This window comes from Canis lupus, chromosome 12 (assembly GCF_011100685.1).
Source record: "Canis lupus familiaris isolate Mischka breed German Shepherd chromosome 12, alternate assembly UU_Cfam_GSD_1.0, whole genome shotgun sequence".
Taxonomy (NCBI): Eukaryota; Metazoa; Chordata; class Mammalia; order Carnivora; family Canidae; genus Canis; species Canis lupus.
Window position 1 is genome coordinate 44,187,385 of NC_049233.1, and position 13,409 is coordinate 44,200,793.

Sequence of the window (13,409 nt, forward strand, 5' to 3'; positions counted from 1 at the left end):
GTCCTACTGACACACTGTTTAGCAAGCTAGGATTATTTAATTATCTATGGGAATGCAACCTTATATGACTTTGGAAATTTAAAGTTAATTAAGGATTCTGATTCCAAAATGACATATTAAAAGCTACAGATCTTGCCTACTAGTGACTCAAGTAATATTCTGTCTGGGAGAAGATAACCTCAAGATACGATCTTTATTGCCCTATTGAACATTAACTAGTTTTGTATTTAACCTAGTTAAGTTATTCTAGCACTCCTTTTCAAACATGGATAAATACCAAGTCCCTCAAAACATTATCTGAACCATCTTTATAATCTTACTGATTTTCTCATCAGCAAATTATTGTCTTTTCACCTGTGTTGTTTCTTTTCCCTACCTTAGCTTTACTGAGGTATGTATTTAAGATGTACAATGGGAAGAAAAAAAAAGATGTACAATGTGATGATCTGACATACATGTACATTGTGAAATGATTATTACAACCAACCTAACACAGCCATCACCTCACATAGTTACTTAGTTACTATCTTTATTCTTATGGTGAGAATTCTTAAGATTTCAGCAAATTTCAAGTAAACGACAGTATTATTAACTACAGTCACAAGCCATACATTAGATCTCCTGAACTTACTCATCTTATAATTGACAATTTGTGCCTTTTGATCAATGTCTCCCCATCCTGTGCCTTACTTTCCATCCCCTGCCAACCATCAATATACTTTCTGCTTCTGTGAATTTGACTTTTTTAGATTCCAGAATACAAGTGAGATCATACATATTTGTCTATGTCTGGCTTATTCCCTTAGCATAAGGTCTTACATGTTCACCCTGCTTTTGAAAATGGGAAGATTTCCTTCTTTTTAAGGGCTGAATAATATTCCACTGAATTTACATATATATAAAACATATTTTCCTTCTCTATTTGCCCTCTGAAAGACATTTAGGTTATTTTCATATATTGGCTATTGTGTATAATGCTGCAGTGAATATGGGAGTACAGATATCTCTGATATGTGTGTTTGTGTGTGTGTATCCATTCAGAAGTAAGATTAGTAAATCATGTGGTAGTCCTATTTTTAATTTGAGGAATCTCTATACTGTTTTCCATAATAGCTATACTAATTTCCACTCCCACCAACAGTGTACAGGGTTCCCTTTTTTCCATACCCTCATCGGTACTTGCTATCTCTTTTCTTTTTGGTATAGCCATTCCAACATGTATGAGGTGATATGGTATTATGGTTTTGATTTGCATTTCCATGATAAATGATCCTGAACACTTTTCCATGTATCTATTGGCCATCTGTATGTTTTCTTTGGAAAAAAGTCTATTCAGATCCATTGCCCATTTTTAAATCAAGTTATTTGTTTTTTGTTTTTTGTTTTTTTTTTGGCTATTGAATTCAGTCCTTACATATTTTGGATATTAACTCCATACGAGATACAAGGTTTGCAAATATTTTCTCCCTTTCTGTTGGTTGTATTTGAATTTTATTGTTCCTTTTACTGTGCAGAAGTTTCTTAGCTTGATATAGTCCTATTTGTTTATTTTCACTTTTGTTGCCCATGCTTTTGGTGTCTATCCAAAAAAATCACTGCTAAGACCAATGTCTAAAAAGATTAGTTTCTCTGTTTTCTTGTAGGAGTTTTTATGGTTTCAGGTATTATATTTAAGTCTTTAATTCATTAAAGTTACTTTTTGTGTATGGTATAAGGTTCCCATTTTATTCTTTTGCATGTGGATATAGTTTTCCCAAAACCAGTTATTAAACAGACTATCATTTCCCTGTATTTTTGGTGTTCTTGTCAAAAGTTAGTTGATCATATGTGTGTGGATTTATTTTTGGGCTCTCTGTTCTGTTGGTCTGTTATCATACCAGTACCATACTATTTTACTATAGCTTTGTACTATAGTTTGAAATCAGGAAGTGTCATGTCTTCAGTTTCGTTCTTCTTTCTCAAGATTGCTTTGGCTGCTTGGGGTCTTTTGTGATCTGTACAAAGGATAGGATTATTTTTCTATTTATGGGAAAATGCCATTACAACTTTTCTAGAGATTTCACTGAATATATAGATCACTTTAAGTAATACGGACATTTTGACAGTATTGATTTTTCCAATCCATGAATACAGAATATTTTTCTCTTTGTTTTCTTCAATTCCTCTCATCAGTGTTTAACAGTTCAGTGTACAGATCTTTCATGTCTTCAATGAAAATTTATTCCTAAGTATTTCATTCCTTTTGATGCTACTGTAAACAGAATTGTTTTCATTTTTTTCAGATAATTTGTTGTTAGTGTATAGAAATGCAACTGATTTTTGTATGTTAATTGTGTATCCTGCAACTCTACTGAATTCATTTATTAGTTCTAATAGTTTTTTTTGGTAGAGTCTTTACAGTTTTACACATACAAAATGATGTCATCTGCAGAGATAATTTTGCTTCTTCCTTTCCTATTCAGATGCCTTTTATTTCCTTTCCTTGCCTAGTTGTTCTGGCTAAGACTTCTAGCACTAGGCTGAATGGAAGTGGAGAGTGGGCATCCTTGTCTTGTCCTGAATCTTAAGAGAAAAAGGTTTCAGCTTTTCACCATTGAGTATGATGCAGGCTCATCATATATGGCCTTTATGATGGTGATTCTTTTTGCATATAATCTGTTAAGAATTTTATCATGAACAAATGTTGAAATTTGTTAGATGCTTTTTCTGCATCTATTGAGATCATATGATTTCTTTTTTTTTGAAGTAGGCTCCATGCCCAGCATGGAGACCAATACGGGGCTTGAACTCATGACCCTGAGATCAAGACCTGAGCTGAGATCAAGAGTTGACATGTAACCAATTGAGCCACCCAGGCACACTGAGATCATACAATTTTTATCCTTCATTCTATGATATCATGTATCATATTTACTGATTTGTGTATATTGAACCATGCTTGTATCCCGGGGATAAATTCCACTTGATCATTGTGCATGATCAATTTGGTTTGCTAATATTTCATAGAGCATTTTTGCCTTTTTGTTCACTGAGGTTATTGGTCTATCATTTCCTTTTCTTGCAGGGTCCCCCCCTCATGTGGGGGGGACCTATGTGGCTTTGGTCTGAGGGTAATACTGGCCCAGATAATGAGTTTAGAAGCGTTTCCTCCTTTTCAATTTTTTGAATTAGAGAAGGACTGGCATTAATTCTTGTTTAAATATTTGGTAGAATTCACTTGTGAAGCCATTTAGTCATGGTTTTTCTTTGTTTTTGATTCATGTTACAATTTCCTTACTCATTATGGGTCTGTGGAGATTTTCTATTTCTTCATGGTTCTGTCTCAGTCAGTTGTATGTTTCTAGGTATTTATCCATTTTTCTGGGTTATCCAATATGATGGCATATAATTGTTCATAGTAGTCTCTTTATAGCCTTTTGTATTTTATAATATCGGGGTATAATGTTTCCTCTTTCATTTATAATTTTCTGAGTTTTGCTTTTTTTTCTTGTTTAGTCTAGCTAATGGCTTGCCATTTTGTTTATTCAAAAAACCAATTCTTAGTTTCACTGATATTTTCTATTCTCTTCATAGTTTCTATTTCATTTATTTCTGTTCTAATCTTTATTACTTCCTTCCTTCTGCTAACTTTGGGATTAGTTTGTTCTTTTTTAGTTCCTTGAGGTATAAAGCTAGATTGCTTATTTGAAATCTTTCTTCTTAATGTCAGCATTTACCATTATTCCCTCTTAGAGCTGCTTTTGCAGCATCCTATAGGTTTTGGTATATTATGTTTCTGTTTTCATCTGTTTCTTTTTTTTTTCTCCAACCTTTCTTTATACAGTATTCACCCTCTCTGCTAAATAATTTTTTAATAATACATTTATTTTTTATTGGTGTTCAATTTGCCAACATACAGAATAACACCCAGGGCTCATCCCGTCAAGTGCCCCCCTCAGTGCCCGTCACCCGTTCACACCCACCCCCCGCCCACCTCCCCTTCTACCAACCCTAGTTCGTTTGCCAGAGTTAGGAGTCTTTATGTTCTGTCTCCCTTTCTGATATTTCCTACCCATTTCTTCTCCCTTCCCTTCTATTCCCTTTCACTATTATTTATATTCCCCAAATGAATGAGAACATATAATGTTTGTCCTTCTCCGATTGACTAGTTTCACTCAGCATAATACCTTCCAGTTCCATCCACATTGAAGCAAATGGTGGGTATTTGTCATTTCTAATGGCTGAGTAATATTCCATTGTATACATAAACCACATCTTCTTTATCCATTCATCTTTCAATGTGTGTCCTGAATGTTAAAGTGAGTTTCCTATAGGTAGCATATTGTTGGATCCTGTGTTTTCACTTTTTAAAAATATACATTGAACCATCTGTGTCCTTTGATTTGGGGACTTTAATCCATTTACATTGAAAGTAACTACTGATAAGTAAAGACTTATTATTGTCATTTTATTTACTGTTTTCTGACCATTTTGTAGTTCCTTTTTTCCTTTCTTCCTCTTTTCTTTTGTGACTTGTTGATCTTCCATAGTGATATGCTTTCATTCCTTCCTCTCTGAGTATCTACTAGAGGCTTTTTCCTTTATCATGAGTCTTATATAAAACAGCTTATAGTTATAACAGTGTATTTTGAGCTTCAATAATAAACTCCAATAATAAACCAAAAGTCTTATACTTTTGCTCCTCCTCCCCGCTCCTGACTTTCTATGCTTTTATGTCATATCTTTTAATATTGTGTTTATATTAACAAGTTATGGTAGCTTTAGTTATTTTGAATTCTTTTGTCTTTTAACTTTTATACTATAGTTAAAAGTGATTTAACTACCGCCACCCACTATTTGACCATAGATTTACCTTTACCAGTCAGCTTTTTCATATGTTTTCATGTTGTTACTTAACATGCTTTTAATCTGAATAACTCCCTTTTACATTTCTTATAAGGCATGTCTAGTGGTCATGAATTTCCTTAGCTTTTACTTATAGAGGAATGTCTTCATCTTTCCATTTCTAAAGGACAACTCTGCTGGGTATAGTGCTCTTAGTTGAAGTTTTTCTTTTCTTTTCCTTCCACACTCTGAGTGTATCATCCTGATCTGTGAGGTTTCTGCTGAGAAATGTGCTGATAGCCTTATCAGGGTTCCTTTCTATATAACAACTGGATTTTCTCTTGTTCTCAAAATTTTCTTTTTGTCTTTGACCTTTGTCAATTTGATTATACTGTATCTCATTTGGGTTGATCTTGCTTGAGGACTTTTGAACATCATGAATATGAATATCCATATCCATGTCCATATAATTTGGGACATTTTCAGTCATTATTTCTTTAAATAAGCTTTCTGTACATCTTTTTCAGTCTTCTTCTGGGATTCCCTTCATGCATATATTCATCTGATAGCATCCACAGGTCCCATATGCTTTCTTCACTCTTTTTTGTTTCCCTCACTGGTATCCCTTAATGATCCATCTTTGAGTTTGCTGCTTCTTTATTCTGTCTGATTAAGTGTGCTATTGAAGCTTTCTATTGAGTTCTTCAGTTCAGTCACTATATTCTACAGCTCTAGGATTTCTTATGGCCTCTATTTCTTTATTAGATTCATTTTGTTCATGTACTATTTTCTTGACTTTGTTTATTGTCTGTGTTCTCTTGCATCTCACTGAATTTCTTTAAGATGATTATTTTGAATTCTTTGTCAGGCAATTCATAGATATCCATTTCTTTGGGAATGGTTATTAGTGTTATTAGTTTCCTTTGGTGGTATCATGTTTGATTCCCTGATTCTCTGTAATCCATGTATCCTTGTGTTGGTGTCTGTGCATCTGAGGAAGTAAACAGCTCTTCTAGTCTTTAAAGACTTATCTTGGTAGGTAAAGACTTTCACCTGCTCTGTGCTAATGACATTGCCCAGAGCATCAGAACAGAATCACAGCTGAGTGGGGTTGGATCTGGGTCATATGGCTACCAGCTGGATATGCTGTGATGTCCATGGTTGGTGGGCCTCTTGCGAGGGGCTTGGATGGGTTTGTATCCTGCCTTATCCCTGGGTGGACCTTCAGGACCTTGGTTAGTAGGGCTGGAACTGGGACAAGGGTCCTTTCAGGGTCTGCAGTTGAGTCCACAGATGGTGGGCTTGTTAGCAAGTACATGGATGCGTGTGGCTCTCACTAGGTCCCTGAGTAGGCAGATATCGTCCTGGACCATAGCTAAGTGGAACTGGAGCCAATCAGAGGGTTGTCTTAAAGGCCATGGTTGGGACCAAGGTCAATGGGCCTACCTCTGGGGGCATGGGCAGGTGTATCTCTTGCTGGATTCCTGGGCAGGCAGGACTGCTCCCAGACCATGACTGAGAGAGGATGGAGCTGGGTCACAGGCCATTTCAGAATCCACAGCTGAGACCAAGGTCAGGAGACCTATTACCCAAGGCAAAGGCAAGCATGGATCCTCCTAGGTCCCTTGGCAGATGTTGCCTGATGGCGGGACCAGGGCCAAACAGGACCATAAATGCACCCATAGGGGCATGGTGGTGTTTCCGGATCTGTAGCCAGGACCAAGGTTGGTGAGCCTCTCATCTGTGCATAGGCTTGCTCTCTCAAAACAACCTTCCCTGATCTTAGGCTCCATTACCATTTTGCAACCTCCTACCTGGATCCCAAAGCTCTCACAAAGGCACTTTGCTCATGAATGGCAACCAAATTATTTTTGCTCTGGGGAGCTATGATGGGGCACCTCCTATTTCAACCCATTGCTTATGTTATTCCCTCTGTGTTTTTCTATAGTTGTATGAATCACTTTTTAAACTTAAAAAATGTATCTTGATAGTTTGGCACAATAGGGCAAGGTATTTAAAACCAACTCAGTGCAGCACTGAAAATGATGCAGTAATTAACCTATTTTTATATTTGTATTTGATTTACTTTTTAATAAAATATTTATAAAAGTTTAAGTTTTTTCAAGATCCATGAATAAAAATGGGCATCAAGCACTTAGGTGTGAATCTTCTGGTTAGTTTAGTATGGATCTTTTCTGGCACAAACAAGAATCTATCCCATATTTAAACTGCCTGAAGTCAAATACAATATGAATTAAAACCAGCTTAGGCTTAAAGGAATCCAGGAAGGAGGCTACATGTGAACAAATCAAATTAGAAATGCTGGGGATCCCTGGGTGGCTCAGTGGTTTAGCGCCTGCCTTCAGCCCAGGGCATGATCCTGGAGTCCCGGGATCGAGTTCCACATTGGGCTCCCTGCATGGTACCTGCTTCTCCCTCTGCCTGTGTCTCTGCCTCTCTCTCTCTCTGTGTCTCTCTCATGAATAAATAAATAAAATCTTAAAAAAAAATTAGAAGTGCTGCCTTTGAGTAATTTCAGAAGTTCACAGGAATACCCAATCCTCTAATGTCTGAATCTCTAGAGACCAATTACTAAAAATAATCAGATTTTCAGAATAGCAATGAAAAATATTGCCTTTGCTTCAACTTTTAAAAACTATATGACTACTACAGAGAGGCTCTCTACCTCTCTCTCAATATGTATTGAAATCAATAGATGCCATTCTCAGCATTTTCTCTCCAAGTTTCTAGCAATATTTTGGACAATGTGAAGGTAAGTAGCCTGAATAAAAACAACTGAATAGGAAAATGGCACAACTGTCTGGTTTCACTCACCTCCCCATGCAGTGGCTCCTCCAGAAGGTGGTGGTGGTGCTGGTGCTGCGGCTGCTGCCGCCCCTCCAGAAGGAAAGTCTGGCTGGAGGTCCAGGAGATCACTAGATGGTTTAGAAGCGCTGAAAGGAAATTACAATTTTAAAATCAGATTTAAAAATTTTATAATGTAAAGATGCTTTAAATAAAGAGTGATGCAGAAAACAAAGATTTTCAATATTTTAAATCCAATAAGAGAATAATACTTTGGAAAGTATAGCATATATCCTTCTATACTGAGGGTTGGCAAACTACTTTGTAAATGGTAAGAAGCTAAATATTTGAGGTTTGTAGGCTAGATAGTCTAACACTATTCAACTCTGCCAGTGTAGTATTAAGTAAGACATAGACAATATATAAACAAATGACCGTGCTTTTGTTCCAATAAAACTTTATTTATAAAAACAGACAGCGGGCTAGTTTTGTCCATAGGCCATAGTTTGCCACCTCTTGTTCTATACACAATAACATAGGTAAACCATACTGCAAGCAATGGGCCACTCAACCAATCATAAGGCAGAAATTAAAGGGGGGAACACACCTAAATGCCTCAAATTAAGGGGGAATTTTATCACATATATTAATGTCCACTGGGTAGAATCTGAAGGGCTGGTTTTGAGGACTGTGATAAAAGGAAGCATACTCCAAATATTAAAGTATCGGAGTAAGAGAGTCATGGGTAATTTTTCCTTTTTTTCTATTTTCTAAGTTTTTTTGCAAGAAAAAAAATTCTTGCTTTAAGAATTTATTTATGAAGCAAAGAATACTAAAATGAATAGTCACTATATACCTTTTTTCTAAGTTAAACTATAACACATCAAGTTTGCCTATAGAGGCCTCATCTGAAATACTTCTGTATTTTTTATTCTCATTCAGTTAGGGCTATGCTTTTCAAAGCTCCTCCATCTGCAAAAGTTCCAAGGAGGGGCCTAGAGCTTTGCTATTCAAAGTGTGGTCTTTAAACTAGTAACATTCTGAGACATGGCATAAAGTACAGGATATTAGGTATACCTCATATCTTCTATATCAGAATCTTCATTTTAACATGGCCCCAGGAATTTCATTCAGGTTTGAAACACACTAATCTACAGGTTACCAGGCCAGGTACCAAACCACCAGGGTCCCAGAGTCCCCACCCTTCTTCATAAATAGCAGTTCCATCTTTAACCTTTTTTAAATATTAGATTTCCAAGTAATATTCTTTTGAAGAAGAATTCTAGTTTCTTTTTTAATTTAAAAACACTTGAAACTTGCCTAGTTTTGATTTCCATTTCATAAATATAACTTCTCAAAGTGCCAGGATAGGAAACATATGATTAAGACCTGAATCAAAGTTTTTAGAAGAAGCAATTTATCTTAGTATAGAGGTAAAAAGGACTTGGCTTTACCAAATTTGTGATTACAGGCAAGTAAGAGGTAACACACAATAGTTAACATGGGTACATTACATGGATTTATCACTCAAGTTAAAATTCAGATCTCCAAATATAGGGCATTCATAATCAGTTATGGATACTATAAATCCTCTCATGACAAAAGAAGCAAACAAAACGTGACCTAAAATTATTGTCTGAGGAAGCCTCTTTGAGCTGGCATTTCATCTGAGGCAGCCCTGAGATTTTACACAATGCACAGTTATCTCCAACTTTTTCACTATTGTTCTCACCTCTAGGTGCTATAAAAGCTGATTAGAAACATCTTGATGGTCTCTTCCTACCACCAGAGTCTGAGTTCCTCATAAGCACAACTGCGAAGGTTTTTTGTTTTGTTTTGTTTTTTAAGTGCCGTAAGACACCCTTTAAATTTCACACAAGAAGAGGCTAATTTCGAAATCACTTTCCATTTCTTCACAATTTCAGAAGAACCCAAAGCATCTGTACCATTCTTCCACCTCCTTCTCTAAATGTGTGAGCAAGAAGGTGACCCAAGGTTTCTACAGCTTGGGTCTTCTGATGCTTTGAGAATACAGGCCCAAGAACTGTAGAAAAAGCAAAAAAACTTACTTTGTGAACCTAAAGATAGCCCAAACTATTACATGTTACTAGGACTGGATTTCATTTTGTGAAAACATCTGGGTTCAATACATAAAAATAAAACAAAAACCTAATCAAAATATTAATACATGGTTTAGAACATACTCATGAACTAACCTGACAGGGACAGCCGCAGACGCAGTTGCAAATAAATCAACCGGTGGGGATGTGTCGATAGTTTTAGCTGGTGTAGAATTAGGAGACGTAACAGTTGTGGCTGGAGAAGACTGAAAGTGAAGATGCACAACACACTCTAGTCAAATGTGAATCTAAAGGACACAGAGCAACAGGACCTCCACTTTGCAGACCTCTGGCATTCGCAGCAATTTTTTGGTAACTCCTTGTGGGAGAGGAAAAAACTCAAAAAAATTTGAAATGGAGAACTGTAATAAGTAATCAATATTGGCCAAAACAGGTTTTAAACTTTAAAAATTAAATACAAACTATATAAAATTATGTTTAAAATATTTGGCTTAACATGGCAATGACTTCTACTCATGTATTTAAAATCAAGGTTAAATAGTTATTTCCTAAATAGAATTATCAGGAGAGATCTTACTAACTGCTAAAAATGAAAACAATTATCAATTGGAATAACTGCTATAAAACCAAGGCCATTTTTTTCCTCTGCATTCTAGCTAGAATTCATATAAAGCCTTCTCAGGTATCTTTAAATTCTAGAAATCTAACTTTCAAAATAGTTTACAGGTGGCAGAGAAAAATTTATAAAGAAGATACAAGTCACTTACAGCTTAAAGGTACCATGACTATATCCCATCACTAATATGAAATAGATAAAACTAAAAAAATGAAACAAAATCTAACATTTATTGTCCCACTGGTTTATTTTTAAAAAGAGAACTTAATAGTTAATATATTAAAAATTAAGGTTTTTGTTGAGGAAACTATCCTATTTTCCTTTATTTGGTATATTTAATTCTCCATACATTTACAAGAGAAAGATTAATGAAACATCTCAAACCAGTCCACCAATACTTACTGTAAGTGGAAGTGTGATATAATAGCAAGTAAGATATGAAAGAATAAGAGCAGCCAAACGCTATCAGATATTGCTATAAATGGACATCTAATTTTAAACAGACCAAATGAAGGAAAGTTTTTAAAATAATAAATTAAGAAAAAGGACTGAAGAGATAGTGTTCAGGGGTCTTCAGAGTGAAATGGTATTTGTTTAATACCTATTTGTCCCAGAATCGAGAAGTCAAAATTCAATAGATACATAATCGCTAAACATTCAGCACATCAGGAAAGACAAACACATGAGCAATATGGATAACGTTGCTCAGAAAAACATCAATTCAAGCCTTTCTCTCCACCAAAATGTCAAAATTTTCAGGTGGGATGTGACAGTTTATTAAGGGAATAGAAAGGACCAACAAAATTTAATTTGTATGTTATCCACAGTGGACACTGACAACTCCTCTAAAAGAAATTAGTATTTTTTAAACCAATACATGTAAATAAGTAATGTTTATGAAAATGCCACCGAGAACTTAAAGACAACAATGAATCTACCAACATAAATGCAGAAATGAAGGTCTTCAGAGCCTCATTAAAAATGCCTTCTAACAATAAGCTCTGGAGAAATGAGACAGCTAGGGAAACAGAACCAGAATAATCCTGTTATTAAGAAAAAGAAAATGTCAATAAAATTCGATTTGGCCAAAATGTAGAGACAGACCACTCCAAATGATGCCATAATTTTTATCACACTCTACTCTACAGTCATATGTCGGAATTTTTCACATAGATGTAATGATTTTAAACCTGGTTTTCTATCAGAATCACCAGGGAGCTTTTTGTTTGCTTGGGGTGCCTGTGGGAATCTTAGGCAGGCAGCCAGCCAGGTATTGACATAGTACAGGGTGTCTGGGAGCCACCAGTGCAGTCATAATGACATCCTTCACATCTGTAATAACAGCAATCACATAAAGGAAATTTGTCATAGAGGAAAGAGCACATTTATTACATTTTTGTCTGAAAAATACAATGGCAAATGTAAGCTACAGACCTAGGGAAATAAGTACTATTATTGTCACTGATAACCCAGATCCTGTCATTCAAAATGATAAAAAAGAGGGAGTAGAAAGAGTTATTAAAATTATTACAGTAGAATATCTAAAAGGCATGCTTGCAGAAAGACACTCCATCACAACTGACTTCTTTATCATTCAATCACATATAAAATTATATATCTCACAGGGCTGGGATTCAGAGTATGTATGTGCTTTGTAACTAGTCTGTTTTCAGTTGCAATATAAATGTAAGAAAATTTCTCCTACTTAAAAACTTAGTCCAAATAAAAGACTAAGAAGACATTGCTATTACTACAGTGGATTGAGAAACTAATAAAGTAGAATACACGAACTTTACCTTACTTTTCCTTAAAAACCTAAAAAAATTACGATTAAGATCCAGAAATAACAGGTATTTACATACTTGAACATTTACATGTTCACCCAGCAGCAGTGTTCACAACAGCCAAATGGTGGCGGTAACCCAACTGACCAACTGACAGACGGAAAAAGAAAATGTACATACATACAATGGAATATTATTCAGACTTAAAAAAGAAGGAAATTCTGACATATGCTGCAGCATAAATAAATCCCCCCAAAATATTACACTAAGTAAAATAAGCCAGTCAAAAAAGGACAGATACTAGATGATTCCACTTATTTGAGGTACCTAGAGTAGTCAAATTCATAGAGACAGGAAGTAGAATGATGGTTGCCTGGGGCTGAGGAGAAGGATGTGGAATTAGTGTTGAAAGGATACAGAGTTTCAGTTTTGATGGCAAAAGTTCTGGAAATGGATGACAGTGATGGCTGCACAACACTATGTATTCAATGCCACTGAACTGTACACTCAAAAATTCCTAAAATGGTCAAAACAAAACAAGCAGCAAACTTACCTTACTTAATGGAGAGGGAGCACCAGATCTAAAAGGCAACAAAAAAAAATTAAAACTGAATATACATGAATGCATTTGTAAGCATTTAAGTTTGAAATCACTTGGAGAAATATTAACCTGTTTACATACATATGTTTTAGTAATGGGTAAACTATTTTTTTAAAAAATAATATATTCTTCACTCAATTAGGACATCCTTTTGCAGTATTTTCCATTCACTTAATTTCTACTACTAGAAATTCTTAAATCCAAGTTCTTTTCTATATCTCTAGCAACTCAATTTTTCAAGTTGACCATTATTGCCTGTATCCAACAAAAATAAAATTGGAATTTTAAAAATATTTCCTAGACTTGGGGAAAATAATGTTTTACAGAATTAAAAAAAACCCTCTGGTGTATTATTTTAAAAAGCTAGAAAACTCCTTAAGGTACACTGTGATTCATTTAATCATAATTGTGATGCATTAGAGGAACATCAGAATTTAAAATATCCCTATGAGCACGTGCCTGAAATGCGTCTCAATTTCCACATGCATATTCCTGGTTTGTTTTTTTTCATGGCTGTAATAAAATCTATGGGAAATATTCCCAGTATCCTGTTAGAACTATTAGGAGATTGAAAAAGAACAGTAACCTCATGCTTGTTTCTAAAGGAGTGAGGGAAAATTAGAAAGGAGTAAATTTTTTTTAGTGAGATAATTGCTACCACTGCCTTGTACATCATTTTTAGCACAGTGCTTCAGAAA

The 13,409-nt window shown here is 35.2% G+C and overlaps 1 protein-coding gene across 1 annotated transcript in view; it reads right to left on the reverse strand.

The window, feature by feature from the left end:
- The window catches only part of SNAP91 (synaptosome associated protein 91), a 138,326-nt gene that overhangs the window by 48,874 nt on the left and 76,043 nt on the right, over positions 1–13,409 (reverse strand). The window contains 3 exon segments of the mRNA NM_001194957.1: positions 7,660–7,778; positions 9,846–9,955; positions 12,664–12,691. Coding sequence (NP_001181886.1) covers positions 7,660–7,778; positions 9,846–9,955; positions 12,664–12,691 — 257 coding nt within the window.